Below are 22,155 nucleotides of genomic sequence, written 5' to 3' on the forward strand. Positions count from 1 at the left end.
GAAAGACACACTAAAGTATTTGGGGGTCGTGGTGATGGGACATCGTGCCCACAATTTATTCTCAAATGCTTCAAGGAATAAAAGGTTCTTTGTATGTACTTGTAACTTTTCTGTAAGTTTGAGACTGTGTAAAACAACATAGTTACAGAGAAAAAACCACCTCCACTTTTTCCTGATTTGAGATTCACCTTTTATCACATGGTAAATTTCCATATGCAACTGAATCAATTTATGCAATTCCATTCCATTGAGCTGTGGATTATATAGTTCATGAATTAATGCCACTCTGTTTTAATCATAGGACCTTTTCTACTGTTAAAAAACAAAATTCAACTGAGTAAATTTAAAGATCTAATCGGCTTTATTCAATGGTTCATGAATTGGGCCAATATTATAAAATATTGGCTGTATTCCCTGTGCTGTACGATATATCACTGTAGACGAGAGATTTTAATAAAGTAGTAGGCTATAGAATAAACATACAAAATGAAAGTCCTCCATTAAAGAAAACAATATTATATTCAAATATATAATGAAACAAAAGACCTCATTCACAATAGAAAAAAAAATACCTAGGCATAAAATTAACAAGACACATCCAAAACCTATATGAGTAAAATTACAAAGCAGTCTGGAAATACACAGAATTCTACTTGATTGAGTAGAAAAATATATCATGTGCTTGCATAAAAGGAGTCAACATCATAAAAATGCTCGCTCTTCCCAAGTTAATTTTATAAATTTAACAGATTCCAGTAAATCTGTCAGCCCCCTTTAGGGGTTGCCTCAGCTGTTGAAAGCCGCGTCACCATCCCCAGGCAGCCCACTACCAATGGAGGATGAGGCAGGAGTACAAAGGCCTGGCCCCTGCTCCAAGGGGGAACAAGTATGCAGGGCCATTCCAGTCCCAGAATTCCCTGCACAGTTGGCTGAACCTTCCACTGGGACTGAATTACAGGTCAACTTCTCTAACTTCCTGCTTCCTTCCTTTCCCATCTGCAGTCCTGGATCCTGAGAGCACTCCCTAATAAATCTCCTGTTCACTAACCTCTGTTAAAGTGATAAACACCCTGATGCCTTGATAGCTTATGTGAGCAAACTGATACCTAACTCAGTTCAGGCAGTTGTATCCAAGAAATGGAAATTCAAGAACAACGAATCACAAACAGTCAGCTAGGCTTTTCCAGATAGGCAGCTGCTTAAGCTCTAGCCAATCAAATAATTCCCTTGCTTTGCTTCCTTCTCTGATGTGTAAAAGCCTTGCGCCTAGCTCCTGCCATCCAAGTGCCCTCCAATCACTTTCAGTTTGGCGCTACTCCATGCGAATAGATTTTTGCTCAAATAAACTCCTGAAAATTTTAATGTGCCTCAGTTTATCTTTGAACACCTCTATTTCAGAGTCTGTTTCCTGAGTAATCTAGACTGTGACCGAGGCTGTTGGATTTGGCTTGATCTGTGAGGACAGAATCCTCAATTCTTCATGCTTTGGGCACAAAGCTGGTCTCTACCCCTGAAGAAAATTATCTCAAACTCATTATGATACCACTTAGGTTCCTGAGGAACGGTAAATTCCTGCAGTGTCTCTAGGTTGCCCCCTCTCATAGAATATTTTTCTTCCCTTGTAGATGTGGGTGTCTGACTTAAAAAACATGATGATGCTATATATCTTCTGAAGAGCCCCCCACCAGCCTCGGCTGTTGGTCCACAATTCTGGCTGCACTGCCACAGACAGATGGATCTCCATGTGTACTGCCAAACACCATATTCATTATGTAATATATCTACTTAAGATATATTATTTTATGTGAATAGTTATAATATATAATTAATTAATATGGCCTACATTAATATATGTATATGTAATATATAGTTCTATGATTATATTCAGTCTATTACTATATATTTCAGAGGTATGCTCGGGTTTTCTACCTTCTGTATTACATTTCAGGTTTTTGTAGTAGACTGCCCAATTCCCGCTTCACTTATTTTTACAGTTGTTCGTAGTTGAAGCCCCTAATGGTCACAACGTCCACAGTGAAGAATACTTTTTTCCTTCTTTAACACCTTGATTTCAATCATTTTGTATAAAGTGAATGTCTATTGCTTAGAAGAGTTCAAGCAGCTCAAGCTCCAGCTATTAGCATCATTTTGTAATGTGTAACCCTCTCCACCAGGAATATGTCTTGCTGTGATAGCCGTCTATGAGGGGAGATTATTCAACACAGGACTACAGAAAGATAACCAAAGGATTGATTCTGCATCCGTGACCTCACACTATGAAATGAGAATCATATAAATAAGAATAATTAATTTATTCAACAACGAATAGTTAGTATATGGTGGGGCTCTAATACTCATTTCTAATTTCTTCTTCCCCAAAGAATCGGTGAAAACCCTTAACACGGTGTTCTTGGGAAATGTTCTGAGCTTCTCTTCTTCCTGAGCTGAATAGTTTGCAGTTTGCTCTTCCCCTGTGTGTCCCCTACAATCCTTGTCATGTCATCTGATACATCACCCTTTGTTTAGGAAACTTTATTGTGATTCACAGAAATATTCTTAGTCTCGACATACAGTCGTTGTAAAAAAAAAAACACTTTGGGTCCAGTTGGTTTAGCACTTATGTTGCAGATAAGATTTGTTTTTCTTCATCAGGCTCTGCAACATGTCTAGGTATGACCTCTGTCTTTCTGAAGCCTTGGAGCTTGGTGTTTTGGCCTGAGGCCATATGTTCTGGGGCCCACCCCTCTGTGTTGTGCCCCTTTGTCCCAGTCCTGTCCTGTTGTGGCAATGCGGTCATAGAGGAAAGAGCCATCCTCTGGTTCCTTGGGCAGGAAGAGTCATTTCTCTTTCCTCTCAACCTTGTGTCTATGAGCCAGCTCAGAACATCCATCTCACTGCCAGCCTGTTAAGGGCAGTCGTGAAGACCCACCTGTCCTCTGCCTTGTTCTCTGCCAATTCTGCTTTGATCCAGTTCCTGACCAGTCCCCTGTCCCTGGGGCAGGTCTTTCCTTTGGCATCTCAAACCAGCCTGTGGACTTTTGAGTTGAATCTCAAGCTTCTAGCCCAAAGTCCCGTGAAGGGCTTTGACTTTGAATGAAGCTAGGCTCCCCCAACTCTCTGGCTGCTTGAGGATGTGATTCCCCTCTAAGCAAGTCCTTGAGGCCAAAGGTAAGGTCTTGGCCCATCGAAAATCCCCTACTGCCTTTTTGTTGTCCCCAAGGAGGGGGTTTAGACGCTCTCAGATTAGGATCCAAGCTGATGATGGATTTTTCACTGGGCTGAACCAGAGGCCCTATAATATTTAACCATTGTTGTTAAAATTCCTATTTAACATTGTTAAAAAGCAGCGATGGCTGAGACCCTTTCATCATTTGATACTTCCATGTATATTTTAAAAAAAAAGATTAACAGAGAAGTTGGGAAAAAGAAACTGGTAAACTCTAAAGAATCTAATTTTAAAACAAAATTTTCTATTTCCTGTCAGGCTTCCAGTGTTCAAAAAAAAAGTGAAATGTACAACTTAGATAATATCTGGTGAACTCTGTTCTGCACAGACTGCCTCTTTATTGAAACCTCCTGTGGCATCATAAGAGACTCACCTAGACATCTGTTAATGAAAAGCTGGACTGGCAAGAAAGAAGTAATAAGGACATTTTATCTCTTTGGCAGTCTTCTAATAAAAAAACATGAAAGGAAAGTAAGTTCATTTTAATTGATGAAAGAAACACGGATTTCATCAAGTTGGAAAAGGCAGATAAACACTGCTCGGGGCAAACAGCATTCCTCTGTGCTTCTTGTTTAAAGATGCTGAGCATCGCTCTACTGGATGAATTAGGTTCATGATAATTATCTGTTTTCATATTTGGTTTTCCTAGGATTAGCATCATTTCTGATCGATAAGGGAATATATCCAATGATGAGCACAGTGCCTGACACAGAGCTGGTGTTCAATAAATCATTCTGGAATGGATGAATAAAAGAAAATGCAAGATCTCTTCCTGCAGGAATTTATTATCTACTTGGGAAGAGAAACACACACACACACACACACACACACACACACACACACACACACACACACGATGCTTCCTATCATTTTCTTCATTGTTAATATTTCACTCTTATCTTATTTTTCATTATTAGTTTTGTAGTGTTTGTAATAAGTCCTAAAGGTGGTCAAAAATGTTCTCTGTAGGGCTTCCCTGGTGGCGCAGTGGTTGAGAGTCCGCCTGCAGGGGACACGGGTTCGTGCCCCGGTCCGGGAAGATCCCACATGCCGCAGAGCGGCTGGGCCCGTGAACCATGGCCGCTGAGCCTGCGCGTCCAGAGCCTGTGCTCCGCAACGGGAGAGGCCACAACAGTGAGAGGCTCGCGTACCGCAAAAAAAAAAAAAAAAAAAAAGTTCTTTGTATCCTGGACTGTGTCCAATTTTTCCAAGTCTCCAGCCTCAAGCTTTCCTCCCAACTCTGCCTGGAGTGCTCATCTTCCTCGGCAGTTGATTAACTCCTCTTCATCCTTCAAGGCTCAGCATAGTTGATGTTCCATAAATGCTTGTATAATGAACAGACATCTTATCATTAAGATCACCTTGAGATAGGTCAGGGGCTCTGGACCGTGGAGCTGGTTCTGAAACTGATGGGGAGCAGAGGCCTGGAGAAGAGTGGAATGTGTTCAAGGTGTGTGGTCCACAGACAGCAGCACTGACATCACCTGGGGCTTGTTAGAAATGCAGCTTCTCAGGCCCCATCCCAGACCTGGGTGATTTGTACCCACATCCAAGTTTAAGAAACACTGCTTTTAGGGAGGGCTTCCCTGGTGGCGCAGTGGTTGGGAGTCCACCTGCCGATGCAGGGGACACTGGTTTGTGCCCCAGTCCGGGAAGATCCCACATGCTGTGACCGCTGAGCCTGCGCGTTCAGAGCCTGCGCGTCCGGAGCCTGTGCTCTGCGGCGGGAGAGGCCACAACAGTGAGAGGCCCGCGTACCGCAAAAAAACAAAAAGGAAACACTGCTTTTAGAGGCTTCATTTTGCCGCATGATGCCAGGGGAGAAGATGGACCTTGGCAGTTACCCCACCTAGGAGGCTGAGGACCCTGAACAGGCCTGGACAACTGCCCAGATGTGTCTCTAAAGGCTCCTGTTCCCTCCACAACCAAGGCTTGAGTTCAAGCCATTTTTGGCCTCGTAGAGCACAACGTAACTGATTACTTTTGTCTGGGGAAAATGCTGTTTGCCAGTGAGTTTTCTCCGTAAACACCATGGAACTGCAGTTCCTCTCCTGGCCTTGCTGCCCGTTGAATATCGAGAAAGGATAGTCAACCTTCATTGGACTCAAAGTTTTATATGCCCAGGCCTCTGGCTGACTTTGCATTGCTGGAACCAAGCAAAGGACATTCCAAGCAGATCTCACAAGCATCCTTTCCACGCATCCCGTCCCACCCTCCTGGATGTGTGATTCTCTTGCAGGCTAGGTAAGGGGACAGAGCGTCCACAGCTAAGGAGCCCACAACTTCAGGGACCTGTGGATGGAAGTGGATGAGTAAGACTTGACAAGGAGGAGGCCAGCACAGGCTGCCTGCTGGGTGAGGCAGTGGGGATGTGGGCTCAACATTCAAACACAAGAACTCAAACACAAAAGCGTGAGAGATGGAAGTTTCCAGAATTTAGCTTAGAGTTGGACCAAGACTTTCTCTGCCACCAGTGACTTCTTAGTCACAGACATGCCCAAACCCTCTTCTAGCCTGAGGGCAGCAAGAGCTCAGAATTCTTTGGCAGCAAGTGGATACATGGACTGGGGTGGGATGAGATAGAGGTGTACTTCAGGCTTCATCAATTCACCAGACCTGGAGCCAGGCCCCCATCAGGCCCACAGCTTCCCTATTCTGAACAGAAGCACTTCACAGTTATTTCTTGAAAAAGCCACACTACACTGCTTCTTTCTGCTTTTGGTTCTCAGAGGTGGCTTTCCGGGTGGTATGAAGAAGTACACCTCTGTATTACTTAGAGCTGCCTCAGCTTAAACATCTGTCATCTCGTTGAATCATCCTGCGTTTGGCAAAGCCCAGGCCCATGTCCCAGGGCCATAACTAACTCCCCTTGCTGATTCAGGGAGGCCTCTGAATTCTACCCTGACCATCCAAGGCCTCACCCTGACACCACCAATTTCCTGGCTTCCTGCCTCGGCAGCTCCCACAAGGGACACACGGGGTTGCTCAAGGAGCCGCTGGCTGTTTTGATCACTTGCAAACATGAGACTTTTTAAGATAAACTTTAGGTGTTGCATTTGCAATACTAGGGAAGAACCTGCTTGAGTTCACCGTGGGCATAAGGGCAGGGAGAGTGGGGAAAGAAGTGGGTATTCGGAAGCAGGTGAGAGGGGTTGGCAATCCCACTCAAGTATATGCCAAGGTAATGGCAATACTGTGTGGTAGATCAAGGTGGGTCTTGGAATCTTCCTGGCTTTTTAGAAAAGCATTATTTCTGGCTTTTAATCTTGCCTTTGCCCCTCGCTAACTACTTTATCTCACTTACCTCATCTGTAAAATGGGCTGTTGTAAGGTTTAACTGGGAATTACGCATGTAAAATGCTTAGTACGGTGCCTGGTACCAGAAAAGCCCTCATTTACTGTTTGCTATTCCCTCTACTGCTCCTTTCCAGGGAGTCACTGGGGTGCTGGAGGAAGACACCCAATCTGCCATCCTCCCAGCCCCCAAGCTGAACAGCGCACCAGGGATGCTGATGGGAAAATACCGTGCAGCGCAGAAGGCCAAAGGGTGGTGGTTCCGGGCATGGACTCTTGGAGGCCCTAAGTGACCTCTCTGCTCCGGCGTCCGCCCTCCCCAGGTTTGAGCGGCGGAGCTCCGGGCGGGGTCGGGGGCGGTGCGCTCCAACCAGGCCGGCGCGTAGGCGGGCGGGCGGGGCTCCGCGACCCGACGCCCTCGGCCGGCAATATAGCCGCTCGGCTGAGGCGCTGGTGCGCGGGGGCAGCGCAGCGGGCGGGGGCCGCGATCCAGACACCGGAGCAGCTGGCACCGAGGTGGCCCGGAGAGGGACGAGCAACATGAGCAGCAAATGCGACGTGGTCGTGGTGGGGGGCGGCATCTCAGGTCAGTGGCGGCTGCGCGCCCTCCTTCCTCCTCCCGGGCTCCGACAAGTGGCCGCCCAGGGAGGCACGCAGGGCGGCAGTGGGGCGGGGTGCCGCCAGGAGCCCCTAGACCCTCCGTGCGCCCGAGGGGATCTAGAGGGTCCCGAGCGCGCACACGGAATCCTCCCTCGGGGGAAGGATTTGGTGCGCCCCTGGACAGAAGCCGAGGGCTGGAAATGTGTTGAAGGTCTGGGGCTGGACTTTGAACTTTCCCCCGGACAGCTGCCAAGCCTGAGCTAGCTGGAATTTTCAAATCGCGGGGGAAGAAAATGGGCAGGGGACAGAGCCTTACTAGGGGGTGGCATAAAGGTCAGTCACTTTGTTGCAGCCTGACCTGGGCACTCTACATCCTTACGTGGAGCAGGCGCGCACCACTGCGTGTTGTTATTCTGGAACCAGGAAAACGACCTTGAACAGCTCCCAGTTCAGAAAGGATTGGACCCTGGGGCAGTCGATTACCAACGACCCTCCTCACCCTGATTCTTTGTGGTTCCACGATTGCCATGTGTCTGCCTGGGGCTGCAGGGCCTTCTTGTCAAGTGCCTCTTCTCCTCTCATTCCCTCCTCCCCCCACTCAGTGGCGGTGGCCAAGAAGCCCAACAGGGATGGGGACAGAAACTACCCTCTTAGACACGGGGGGAGAAGCAGGGAGAGGGGCCGTGCACACAGCAGGGCCCCCAAAAAAACAGAAGCCAGAAGAGGGATGGGGTCAGTGGGGGAACCCACCCTCTCAGGAGGGTCAGGCTGATCCTATGGGATGGAGTCAGTGGAACTAAGCAATGCTTCCAAAACAGCCTGGCTAACAGACCCCTGGCGATGCTTTGACCGAACCCGCAGGACCTCCTGGTGCTTGAGCCGTAATTAGGACACCTCCGCAACCCGTGAATGTGTTGGCTAAAATGTGCCCTAACCAGATCTCAGGAGCGGGGCTCCACCTTGTTCCCTGTGGGGCGGGCAGGGCAGAGGTGCTCTGACTCCCTTGTGCCAGGTGAAGAAACCAAGGTGTTGGACGTTGGGTGCTGCTCTTCCACTCCAGCCTACCTCACCTTTGAGTCAGATCTCAGGGGTTACCACTTCTGTCTGCCCGGTTCCTCCTGAGCTCACCCATGCCAGGCTCTGTGGCCGGAGCTGCAGGTACACAGGTACATAAGCACAACAGCATGCTGCGGTAGGCTAAGGCTATATAGATGCCATTGTCTTTCAGTATTTTTGACATCTTCTCTCCTAGAAGAACTTGGACTCAAAATCATATCTACCTAGGTGTTTTAGAAAATATCGCTAGGTGCGCCTCCACGCTGCCTTGCACAGCGCCCCATCTTAGGGAAGCTGAAGCCTCTCTTTCTAGGTCCCCAAAGTCCTTTTCTTGCCCAAACTATGTCTAACGGGTTCAGATTCTTCTGTTTTCCCTCTTATTTTGGCCTTTCTGATTCATACTCCAAACCTTCAAGCTCACTCAAATTATTCATGTTAGACTCGTATAGGAAAGATAGATAAGGTTTTAGCTATTTTTTCCAACAGTGATGAATCTCTACTCTGACCCCCAAACTCTCCAAACAAGGGACTGGTGAGTAGATCTGCCTTTTCTCAAGAACCTTACATAGAATCGGCATTGTTCTACATGAGGATAACACCAACTAGTCATAGCTAGGTTACAAGGTTCTTGTGAAAGGTGAGTGAAGCAATGTGTGTGAAAATGGCTTTGCAAAGTCTGACATATGTATGACACAAGGTCTTGCAAGAGTTTTGCTCATTTATTCAAACAGTAGGCATTAGGGCCAGCTGCGGTAGAGGATGCAAAAATGGGTCACATTGTTCTCGTCCTGGAAGATTTGTCCATTCAGGAAGGGAGGTGAGGTATCCAGGCAAAGACAATACAAGGTAGAAAGCGGCAGGTGTCACAAGAGGGGTCCACTCATTAATTCATTATCCATTCATTCAAGGAACATTTGCTTCCTGTCCCACATCTTATCCCAAAGGGAATGAAAGGTGAATTAGGCAGAGCCATTGCCCCTGGGGTAGTCACACGCTGAGGCAGAAGGCAGAGTCATGAACAAGTAAAACTAATGACCTATGATAGATGCCTTAGTAGCAGGAAGTTCTAGGCAAAGTGCGTGTCCAACTCTGCCTGAGAATATCTGGGCAGACTTCACAGAGGAGGTGACACTTGAAGTCGATCTTAAGGAATGGATAGGAATTCACCAGGAGACTAGATGAAGAAAGTATTTGAAGCTAAAGAGCAGCTTATATAAAATCACAAATATGTGAGATGTTCTCATGCTTAGGAAACATAAGAACTTCAGTGTGGAGTGTTGGGGGGACTTGTGAGAGACCAGGCTACGAAGGTGGGTTGGGAGCCTTGTATGTCATCCCACAAAGATTTAGTTCCTTCTGAGGTCAGTGAACAGCCACTGATGATTTTTCATTCACAGAGTGGCATGTGTCAAGTGACAGGAATATGGTGATGCAAAAAGAAGAGCAGACTTGGGGGAAAGATGCGACATCTAGAGTTGGAGGTGCTGGGTGAATTCCCAGGGAGAGATGTCTAGCAGCTGGAAGTGCAAGGAACAAGTTGGGCTGACAGAGTTGTGTGACAGAGACATTTTAGTTGAAGCCACTTAAGTCCATGAAATGACCCAAACCAAGAGCAGAAAGAGAAGAGAGGATGCCTGGGACAGAACTGGACAAGGGCGTGCTTCCCTCCTCCACTGGGAGGAAGATATTGCAGTCATTCTTTTTTCTTTTATAATAATAATCTTTTTTAAAAACTAATTTATTTATTTATTTATTTTTGGCTGCGTTGGGTCTTCATTGCTGCGCGCAGGCTTTCCCTAGTTGCAGGGAGCTGGGCTACTCTTTGTTGCAGTGCGCGGGCTTCTCATTGCAGTGGCTTCTCTTGTTGTGGAGCACAGGCTCTAGGCACACGGGCTTCAGTAGTTGTGGCACGCGGCCTCAGTAGTCGTGGCGCACAGGCTTAGTTACTCCGCAACATGTGGGATCTCCTTGGACCAGGGATTGAACCCTTGTCCCCTGCATTGGCAGGTGGATTCTTAACCACTGAGCCACCAGGGAAGCCCTACAGTCATTCTTTATAGTTTGATGAGAGAGATAGGAAACTGAGAAACTGAAAAACACTTAGTTAACCTCAGATCTTAGCTCAGATGTCATTTCCCCGGGGCAGCCTTCCCAAATCCCTCTAAATGGGATTAGATGCCTTTGTTTAATTTTCCTCTGCCATCTTGTTCTTTTCCATGAGTTTTTCATTGTTCATATATTAATGTCATTTCTTGTTCAATATCTTTCTCCACTAGGCTGTAAGCCTCTGGAGCCCGGGGAGGTGTTTCTTTTTCTCCCTGAGAACCTCTAACCCCAGCTCCAGAGCTCTGCCTGGCCCAGTTAGCACTCAAAATGAGTTGAATTAATGAACTTTAACTTTACACCAACAAAGCAGCAGTTGATTGGATCTGATATTCACATCCATTCACTACCAATCCTTTTGCATGTCCTGCCAAATCATATTGAGAATGGGAAAAGTGGTAAAATCAGAATTTGGGGATTAGTCGGTGACTGACACAGTGGTTTAAAAGAGTCTGAATTAGGGGCTTCTCTGGTGGCACAGTGGTTGAGAGTCCGCCTGCCGATGCAGGGGACACGGGTTTGTGCCCCGGTCCGGGAAGATCCCACGTGCTGCGGAGGGGCTTGGCCCGTGAGCCATGGCCGCTGAGGCTGCACATCCGGAGCCTGTGCTCCGCAACGGGAGAGGCCACAACGGTGAGAGGCCCGCGTACCGCAAAAAAATAAATAAATAAAAATTAAAAAAAATAAAAGAGTCTGAATTAGACTCTGTTTTTTTAACTTTGTTAATTATTAAACTTGGGACATTCTGGTCATTCTGGTCATTCTCTGATAGTTTGCAAAGCTGTCAGCAAATTTTAATCACTCCCTTTGGGATAAACAGGTGTACTGGGGGTACAGCTGGTTAATATGTAACTTTCTTTTTTAGTGTTTGAAAAATTCCAAGGCAACTATAGAACAGCTTTTTGTTTTTGGAAATGTGTGTGGTATACAAGTGCACGCCTCCTGAAATCTCTTTCGCCGGAGGAGCAGCTCATCTCTGGAGACTTGGCAGAGTAAATGGCATTTCCCCCATGGGGCTGGACAGCAGCATGTGGTTTCTGTTCCGAGTCTTGGTTTTAAAGTTTGGTTTGGTAGAACCATGGAAACTATCTTTTGCAATTCTGGAATGACTCTTGCTCAAGCCTCAAAATAAAAGCTAAAAAGGGAAACTTGAAGCAGAAAGGAGAACTTTTTTTTCCCCCCAGGCTTGAGAGAGGAGATCTGGTCATGTGAGGGTGGCAGGCACTTGGCTAAGAGTCTGGAGGAATCAGAGCCAGCTTTCCAAGTGGTAACCAACACTTGGGAGGTGATCTGCGCGGCCAGGAGGGCCAGCTTGTTGCTGGTTGGCAGGAGTGGCCTGGGCGGGGGCGTCAGAGAGGGCTCACGAAGGATCATGAGTTGAGGGACGCAATAGGCAGACGTGGCCTGTATGTTAGTGGCAAAAGCCCCACCTCACCTTTGATGAAGAAAGATGGAGAACTTCCCTGGACTCCTATGACCCACCTGAATGTTCTAAAAAATAGTAATCGGGTAGAAGTGCTTGGAAATTTGTATATCCTGGTCAAGGACAGGATATAGAGAAGCAGTATGGCAATGTTTAAGCAGCATACATCAGACATCAAACAGACTTGTTATGAATCCCACTTCCTACACTTACCTATTGTGTCACCTTAAAATTTCCCTCACCTCTCTGCTCTTCAGCTGCCTTATCTTTATTTTTTTTAATTTATTGTGTTTATTTATTTATTTATTTTTGGCTGCGTTGGGTCTTTGTTGTTGTGGGCGGGCTTTCTCTAGTTGCGGCGAGCAGGGGCTACTCTTCGTTGTGGTGCGTGGGCTTCTCATCTCGGTGGCTTCTCTTGTTTCGGAGCATGGGCTCTAGGTGCACAGGCTTCAGTAGTTGCGGCACACGGGCTCAGTAGTTGTGGCTCGTGGGCTCTAGAGCACAGGCTCAGTAGTTGTGGCACACGGGCTTAGTTGCTCCACGGCATGTGGGATCTTCCCGGACCAGGGCTCGAACCTGTGTCCCCTGCATTGGCAGGCGGATTCTTAACCAGTGCACCATGAGGGAAGCCCCCAGCTGCCTTATCTTTAAAATGAGACTCCTAATGCCTTTATCGGCAGAGAGGTTGTTGCTAGGATTAGAAAGAATGCACATGAAGGACTGTACACAGCGGTCATTATGGTGTCAGCTTGTACCTTTTGAAAAAGACATCTTTTTTAGCTCCTAGGGTTTTTTAATCTGTGGGAGCAGAGGCAGGCACCTCTGTGTAATCACATCTCCCTCTTTACTAACCAGTCATTTTTCTTGCTGTGAGGCATTTATAAGGTGGCAACAGGATGCAAGGTATATACGCGGGCATGGTTCCGGCCTCATCCTGCCCCACCCCCATCCCTTCATTCCCTCTGGTGCGGAGCCTGAAGAGCTCAGGCTTACCTTGGGCTTCAGAGCCACTAAACCCACTGTGTTCCTCTTCAGAAGACATTTTAAAAGCACTAGATCTGTATCTCATCACTACCCCAGCCTGGCTGTTATTCCGATTCTGTCCTGGTCCTCATTTTCAGCCACCCGACTCCTGTCTTAATTATAAGCAATAGTAAATGGGACTATTATTTATGTCTTTAATAATATTAATTATTTAATAATAATAAAAGAACCAGCATTTTGCGTGTTGTCTATATGCTAAATTGAGTAACAGTGAGGTGATCCTAGTATTAACATCTGCTGAGCACCAAATGAATTCGAAATCTTCGCGTAGAAATGTGTTCTGTGTTTAGAATTTCTGACATGTTTATCTCTTAAATATATATTAAAAATAATTGGAGTTTAAGATTTTTCTTTCAGTTTAGCTGCTGACTTTCGTATATCGTCTGAGTTCGTAAATCACATACAAGCCAAGAAAGTAGGGCTGCGAAGCAGCATCCCTGTGACAAGATAATATTCCATGAGTGTGTGTGTGTGTGTGTGTGTGTTAGGGTGTGTACATGCACAGCCACTAGCCATCCCCTCAACCCAAGGTTTGACAGTGGAGTCGACTGGCACACTGCCATTTCAGATCCATTAGTGGTTAGTGGCCATGTTGTCAGCCTGATTAAGAATAATAGCCAAGGTCTACGGTGTGCTTGCCAGATGCCAAGCCCCATTCCAAGCACTTCACATGCATTTTCTCTTTTAACCCTTTAAACTGCTTTTTGAAGTATTATCCCTACTTTCTAGATGAGAAAACTAAGGCATGGAAAGGTTACCAACTTTGCTTAAGGTGGCACAGCTGGTTAGTGGTGAAATCACAATTAACGCCATGCTCTTAACCTCTATGCTCTACCACTGCTGATTTCTTCTGCTCCCAGAGAAAATGTCACTGCAGGAGCAGTTAGTTCCAGCCTCTTAACCTTTGCCCATCATCAGAGCAGCCATTTCCTCTGTAACAATAACTTAGAATTTGTTTTGATACAATTTGTTCACGCTGGAACAATAGAAAAGACATACACACTGAGTAATACAACTGATATGTATGGCATCAAAGTTTGAAAGTCAGCTGGTTTAACAGCTCATACAGCTTAATATTAAAAAAACAAACAACCCAATCCAAAAATGGGCAGAAGACCTAAATAGACATTTCTCCAGAGAAGACATACAGATGGCCAACAGGCACATGAAAAGATGCTCAATACCGCTGATTATTAGAGAAATGCAAATCAAAACTACAATGAGTAGTTGACCTCACACCAGTTAGAATGTCCATCATTAAAGAGTCTACAGACAATTAATGCTGGAGAGGGTATGGAGACACTGTTGATAGGAATGTAAATTGGTACAGCCACTATGGAGAACAGTATGGAGGTTCCTTAAAAAACTAAAAACAGAGTTACCATGTGATCCAGCAATCCCACTCCTGGGCGTATATCCAGAGAAAACGCTAATTCGAAAAGATCCATGCACCCCAATGTTCATAGCAGCACTATTTACAATAGCCGAGACATGGAAGCAACCTAAGTGTCCATCAACAGATGAATGGATAAAGGTGTGATATATATATATATATATATATATATATATATATATATATATATATCTTATTCAGCCATAAAAAAGAATGAAAATGCCATTTACAGCAACGTGGATGGACCTAGAGATTATCATACTAAGTGAAGTCAGACAGACAAATATCATATGATATCACTTATATGTGGAATCTAAAAAATGATACAAATGAACTTATTTACAAAACAGAAATAGACTCACAGACATAGAAAACAACTTATGGTTACCAAAGGGGTTAGCGGTGGGGAAGAGATAAATTAGTAGTTTGGGATTAACATATACACACTACTATATATAAAATAGATAACCAACAAAGACCTGCTGTATAGCACAGGGAACTATATTCAATATCTTATAATAACCTATAATGCAAAAGAATCTGAAAAAGAATATATATATGTGTATATATATACATATATATATATCTGAATCACTTTGCTGTACACCTGAAACTAACATAACATTGTATATTAACTAGGCTTCAATTAAAAAATGGTTAAGAGAGGGCTTCCCTGGTGGCACAGTGGTTAAGAATCCGCCTGCCAATGCAGGGGACATAGGTTTGATCCTTGGTCCGGGAATATCCCACATGCCGCGGAGCAACTAAGCCCGTGCGCCACAACTACTGAGCTTGCGCTCTGGAGCCTGCGAGCCACAACTACTGAGCCCACGTGCCTAGAGCCCGTGCTCCTCAACAAGAGAAGCCACCACAATAAGAAGCCCGTGCACCGCAGCGAAGAGGAGCCCCCACTCACCACAACTAGAGAAAGCCCGTGTGCAGCAACAAAGACCCAATGCAGACGAAAATAAATAAAAAATTAAAAATTTAAAAAATGGTTACAAGAAAAAAGAAAGAAAGAATATACACAGATATATGGATTATCACTGAAAAAGAAATCTGCTTTTTTTTAACATCTTTATTGGAGTATAATCGTTTTACAGAGGTGTGTTAGTTTCTGCTGTATAACAAAATGAATCAGTTATACATATATATATATATATCCCCATATCTCTTCCCTCTTGCGTCTCCCTCCCACCCTCCCTATCCCACCCCTCTAGGTGGTCACAAAGCAGCGAGCTGATCTCCCTGTGCCATGCAGCTGCTTCCCACTAGCTATCTATTTTACATTTGGTAGTGTATATATGTCCATGCCACTCTCTCACTTTGTCCCAGCTTGCCCTTCCCCTTCCCCGTGTCCTCAAGTCCATTCTCTACATCTGCATCATTATTCCTGTCCTGCCCCTAGGTTCTTCAGAGCCATTTAAAAATCTGCTTTTAAATGCAACTGATAGGGCAAAAAAAAGAGAAAGAAAATCAGCTGTTTTGATGATTTCTGCATTTTTGACAGTAAATACGCAGGTGGCCTCTGACTCAAATTTATCCTATGAACTTGAAGAGATAATTTAGCTTCTAACTTATTTCTCTAATATTTTGGGCCTCAGTAGCCTTTTCATGTTCTATGGACATGGTAAAGTCAGTATAATGTTCCCGTGTCAAGTATTTCTCCAGATATCATTTACCATGTTTAATGTAAATTACCTGTTTAAGCATCTGTGAACCCTCACTTGATCATAGCCTGCTCAAAATCAGGGACTTTGTACAATATATCTCCCTATCTCTGGTGTTTAGCAAAGAACCCAGCTCACCCTAGCCCCCAGAAATTGATAGAATCCCTTGATCAGGATCGTGGGTCTTCTCAGGCTTTGGACCCAGAGAAGGTAAGCCTTACAACAAGAAATCTGTTGAAAGAATGGACCTAACCTTTCATTTCCTGGAGGAAGCAGGGTAACACAGAAGTTAAATGCAAGGACTCTGGGAGCCTAAGACTTGGGTTCAAATCCTACCTGTGTCCCTAACTATATAGCTTGGGTTAGTAACCTACTTCCACAGCCTCCAGATTTTCACTCATTAAGTGGAGTGATGGTCCTGGGGCTAACTTCTGGAATGCTCAATCAATATTAACTCTGCTGTTTTTACAAAAGTCAGCAGGCAGTACTTAACTGAGGGGATCCTGGAAACGTATAAGATCAAATGCACTTGTAAGTCCAAAAAGTGAGCCAAATTGAGAGGCCCTGTTCAGAATGAGTGTTTTTGTCCCCATAACAGAATACTTTGGAAGTTTGCTGAGGTGAAAAATGCAGCGTTAACATTTGGCAAAGGCCCCAAATTTGTTGGGCTTAGCGTTTTAGGACTGTTTCTGAATAAAAGTCATTATTTCCCTTGAGAATGGTATAAAATTCTTTCCTGACTTTGACCATCCAAATCCCGTAAATTCCTCCTGAGCTAAAAAAATGTTTGCTCTAGGGAATTCCCTGGTGGTCCAGTGGTTAGGACTCCATGCTTCCACTTCAGGGGGCACAGGTTCAATCCCTGGTCTGGGATTTCAAGTTCACAAAATGGGTCCATCTTCAGTCTCCTCTGTTAACTCAGTAAACAAAGGCACTACAGAAAACCAAGTTCCTACCCTCAGAAAACTTAAAATGCAATTGGAGACACAAGAGCAGCACATATAGGCAATAAGAAAAGATTAGAAATAATAAATAATTGAGTTCTGGGGCCTTCCCCAGCGGTTCAGTGGTTAAGACTCCGCGCTTCCACTGCAGGGGGGGCGTGTTCGATGCCTGGTCCGGGAACTAAGATCCCACATGCCACGCGGCGTGGTCAAAATGATAATAATAATAATTGAGTTCTGTACTGGGGGAACCCAAGAACTAAGTTAGATAGAGGAAATCACTGAAGACCCCAGGAGTTGGAGAAGTTCTCCTTAAAGGAGTGGAATTTGAACAGTTCCTGAAGAACAGTTAAGGTTTGGGGTCGGTAGAGAAGAAGAGAGAGGCTTTAAAGATGGGAGGAATAATAAAGAGGCAAGTCTAGACTAGTAGGATGGGGAGATAATGGGTAATAAAGTTAGAAGGAGGAGGGCAGTATCAAGCAAGGAAAAGCAAAGTGAGTTGGTTACGTTTTTCTGTGGTTGGAAAGAAGGAAGCATTGACCATTTTTACTATAAAGATAAGATGGGCAGTTGTGTGCCTGATAGGTGAAAGAGGGCAACCCTAGAGCCAGGGCAGCCAAAAGATGGGTAGTAATTCAGGAATAGGTTGAGAGGTGATCAGCTGTGTATAATGGATTGAGTTATCCTGAAGCTCAAGGAAGGTTGCAGGAGAAAGGGAGGGGAGACAAGAATGGAAAGAAGTATTTCAATGGTACACTCTCCTTTTTTCTATTTTGCTGAGAACATGCCCAGAAAAGAAGTATCACAACAAATAGTATTTCCCCCCTGAAGTTTTATAATTGAAATGGAAGGACTTGACTGTATTTTTAAATTTCCTTTTTTTAAAAAATAAGATCAAAGAGGTTTTCTTCCTAAGGGTTGTGACCCAGCTTACTAAATGACAAACACACATCTTGGGCAATCTCAAACACAAACTGAATAGTTCATCCTGTTTTGTAACATAAAAGCTGTCATTGAAACTTGTTGTTTTGTGAGAGAGAGGGCAAAATCAGAAAGCAAGTTCAGGTAGTTTTGGCCTTTCAAATGTTAGTTATGTTACCACAGTCTTCTTTTAATGGCATCTTAAATGTCATGTTCTAGTTAATTTCAACTTCATGTCAGAAGTTTACACTCTTGATCTCATGTCATCTCATCCCTTACCTGGGCCATTTTTCACTCTGGACTCATCATCATCATCAACATTTATCAGAATTCCACAACAGTGAAGGTGTCCTTCTAGGTCCTTAGTTTTATTTGCTCTCCTTCCAGCCTGAATAATCCCCCCTTTTCGTTTACCTTGCAGACATGTCCAATGATTCTTTTATAGTGAATTTGGAATCCTGACCTCATCTTTTGGAATTGGAGCTACTTTTTATTCCTGTGATCCCAGTTGTGTTTCTGTCTTAAATTGTTTCTTTATAATTATGTTTAATTCTATCTCCCTTCTTTGGGTTATTTTCCAGTTGAAGCAACACGCTCTTTGGAAAAGTTTTGTTATCCAACACGGCTCCCTTTCAGATAACTTAGGGTAAAGTGAAGAATTAATAATCAAATTAATAACCAAAGTTCCCTCGAAAATTTTTAGGACGAAAGGCCACTGATATAAATGAAAGATGAAATCACATTCCTTCTTGGTTATTTACAGCTTAAGGAATTTTTTTGGAGATGTGGGAACATTTTTTTAATAAGGTGAATTGCAGAAATAATATATATTTATTGTGAAAATCTGTAAGTTACAGAAAGAGACAGAAAGAAAATGAAAATCATCTATAATTGATTCCCCCCCTACACACAAAACAGCCACTGTTACTATTGTCACCTATATTTTCTTTTTGCAAACCATCTACTGTATTTACTGCACTCGCTGGTAGTTCTTTTTAAATAAATAACATATTATGAATGTTTAACCATGTCTTAAATGCTCTTCTTCTATACGATCTTGATAACTTTATATTATTTCATCTGATTATATTTATTTACCAATCTTCTATTGCTGAACATTTGTGTTGTTTCCAAATTTCTGCTATTTTAAACAAAGCTATTATGAATATCCTTATACCCAAACCTTTGTGCATAACTCTGATTATTTCTTTAGGAAATTCCTAGAAATAAGTGTTGGGAATCCTTTTAAGGCATTTAGTAATGATTACAAAATTGTCACTCCAAGAAAGTTTCATCAGTTTAAGGTGGAATTTTAATAATGGGCTTCTTAGTTACTTCACTAGGAAACCAGTATTTTTCCCTCTCTGACACAGCACAGAGAAAACCATCATTCTTCACCAGCTCAGTGTTGTAATTTAATGAAATTGTATGTGCTAGGTTTTGTAAATGATCTTTAGTCTTGTAAAATTTCAGTGGTGGCAAGTAATTCTTGCTCTCTACGACATGCAGGCAAACCACTTTTGCAATTAATGCTCTATGCCTACCATGATTTACTAGGTCTTTATATATTTTTATAGCGCTTTATAATTTTTTGAATACCATTATCCTGTGCTTCTAGAAGTTTGAGATCATTAATTAGATAATTCTGTTGCGTTTCAGTGCAGAAAAGAAAAAAGGATAGTCCTGTAGCAAACCATTTTCTATGATTATTTTTACCCGTCTAGATAAGACATGAATATAGCCTTGGTCCACAGTCTATTGTAAAAGCCGATCAACCAGCTGTTTCATGTTTTACATTTTAATTTCCTCTCTAGTTTGCATTCAAATCCTATGATAGATTTTGGTTTATTTAGGAGTCCTATAAGATACAGTTGATTGTTTTCAGAATAGCCCTTTTATGCTATGCCAGTTAAAGAGAAACAGCCCTTGTTAAGTACTGATGATAAGCACACGTAAAGGCATACACTCAAATGAGTTATCCTCATTTCATCAAACATGTTTTCTTATTTTGTTGTTTCTGCAGGGGAGAAAAAGAAGTCAGGTTTGCCCATTCGTTGATTGATTCATTCATTCAATAAACCCTTATCAAGTGCCTTATTTACCAAGCATTGGGCTAGGCGTGGGAATATGCAGATGGGTAATCCATGTTTCCATCTTTGAAGGGTACACCAAGCAGAGGGAGGTGCATGCAGCCACATACAGGTGAATTCTCTGAGGGGTGGTGTGTGCTGAGAAAGATAAGTTCATCTGGTTCTGATGACACAGAGGCGAGGAGGATGGCATCTCACCTCAGGGCCTCAGAGGACCCAAAGGAAGACTTGGTGATAGGATTTATTAGAGAGATAATTAGCCAATTCAAATATTCTGCCATAAAATATAGCGTTAAGTGGTTGAAATTTAAATCTACATTCTAATATACGCATGGCATTGAAATTTCAGGTTTGTTCTTCTTGCCGTTGGCCTTAAAATGGCAATGTAGTGGATGCTGTAGTGGGCTGCCCAAGCCCCCTTTAGGACAGTTATTCCCCCATCTGCTGAGAGTGTTGGCTGCTGCTTTGTTCACAGCTGAGTCCCTCTCTGGAAATTGCCCTTGACTGGGGGGAGCTGACTTCCTGCAACAGATGTGGGGATATAGAGGCCTGGCCCCCTTGCCTTGCCCCTGGCCATCTCAGCTGTGGAGCCCCCTGTAGGATTGACTGAGGCCTATGTTGTGACTGCATTTCAGTTCAACTTCTTCTTCTGTCCAATCCTGCTTCACTTACATTTTTACCCGTGTTGAACCCTGATAAAGCTTCTATATGCAAATCAGGTTCAGAAGCTTCTTGCCACAGACCCTAATTTAGTCAGACAATAATTGAACAGCATTTTTGTTCTGCACATCACAAGATGTTCTAACCACGAAGCTTCAGTCAGTTGGAGGTGGAGGCCATTAAAGGATTTGGCCCTTTCCAGGATGCAAGATGCTAACAGGGCCGGGGAGGGTGGTAAGCCTCATCAGTTCTGGATAATCTCTCTTAGGTGTCCTGAGAGTCCCTGGAACAGGGGTGGATGGTGGAGGCTGACCACTACACTGGCCCATACAAGCTCTGGGGAATTCAATTCTTCTCTCACCACTCTGTGTGCTGATTTACAGGTGAGATTCATAGGCTCTGATCTGGACTTGCTACAGATGTGGATGTCTTTCTTTATTGGAGAAATTTGTGGCAGTGCAGCCAAGGCATAAATTATGAAGCAGACACCCCTAGTCTGTGAAGACGATTCAGGTCAGGAGCCATCCATCTCTCCCAGGCTACCATTTTGGATCCAGCTCAGATTCTGGGTTATTGGCAAAATGGTGCTGTTGGTGTCAACCTCTGTTCTTCCCCTAATACTACAACCATTTCATGCAGCTTCCTGTAGGATTTCTTATAGGGAATTGTAGATACTGAAAGTGATTCTAGAAATGGATGATGGAATCCCAGAAGGAGAAGAGAGAAAGTGAGGCTGTGAGGGAGCTGTTGGTAGGATTTGAGTGGAAAGGTTCATAGATCGAGGGTCTTGGGTTAAAGGACATTGATGTGAGATGGATTTGAACGAGTGAACTAGAAGGATAGACGATCGTGATTGCAAGGGAGGGTGCTGTAGAGTTTGGACAGGTAACCTTTTGACTGTATTTCTTGGAAATGACCATTAATAGCATTTAAATGAGTTGCAACATTTTGAATCACCATGTCCAGAGATAGTATTCTCTGTGTGATTCACCAAACAATTTAAAGGCCAGAAAAATGAATGCCTTTTAAAAAAAATAGTAATCTGCTCTTGGTTTTACAACTGGGCAGAGGACACAGCTATTCATTAAGTCCAAGTTTAGGGATGACTTAAGTCTAAATTTAGGGAAGGCCCATCTGCTGGATTGAGAAAGGCAGGAATCCTGTGCTTTGGGTCCTGAAGATTCTAAGCAGAGGTCTTTGTTCAAACTGCATGCACATCACTGAAAGGATAACCCCTCAAATGCTGATTGTGTGTGACTGATGGACACAGAATAGGGAGGGGACCCAAAGCAAGGTGCCCAAGGTCTGGCAGTGCAGAGCAACAGGGAGACAAAGAAAGACTTTCCCTACGAGCTTACTTATTTGAAGATGATTGGAAAAGCATGGAAAAAGGCAAGGGCTATATATAATTCAGCATTACATAAAGTCCAATAGGAACAACACATTGTCACATTCCACGGCAAAACAGAGAGAGGAGAGAGAGAGAGCCGGTCCTTCCCATGCCCCGCCAAACCAAAGATTATAGAGCTAGACTGTTAGTATTATGATGACATTGACACTTTGAGGATTCTGTTCTCTGATGGAAAAAGATGAAGCACATTACTTATGGAAATGTCTGTAAAAGGAAATTGTGGGCTAGTTTTTAATCCTGTGATTCAGCCTCTTCTGTTTACTATCTACTGAGAAATCTTGTCTGGCAGCATGCCAATCTTTCTGTCCATCTGCTGCTAG

General features: G+C 43.9%; 1 protein-coding gene across 1 annotated transcript in view; it reads left to right on the forward strand.

Moving 5' to 3' along the window:
* Nucleotides 1–6,918: 6,918 nt before the first annotated feature.
* Nucleotides 6,919–22,155, forward strand: part of MAOB (monoamine oxidase B) — a 111,344-nt gene continuing 96,107 nt past the window's right edge. The window contains exon 1 of the mRNA XM_067722178.1: nucleotides 6,919–7,106. Within this exon, the coding sequence (XP_067578279.1) occupies nucleotides 7,061–7,106 (46 nt within the window). The 5' untranslated portion in view covers nucleotides 6,919–7,060. The remainder of the gene's footprint in view (nucleotides 7,107–22,155) is intronic.

Source organism: Pseudorca crassidens, chromosome X (genome assembly GCF_039906515.1).
Source record: "Pseudorca crassidens isolate mPseCra1 chromosome X, mPseCra1.hap1, whole genome shotgun sequence".
Taxonomy (NCBI): Eukaryota; Metazoa; Chordata; class Mammalia; order Artiodactyla; family Delphinidae; genus Pseudorca; species Pseudorca crassidens.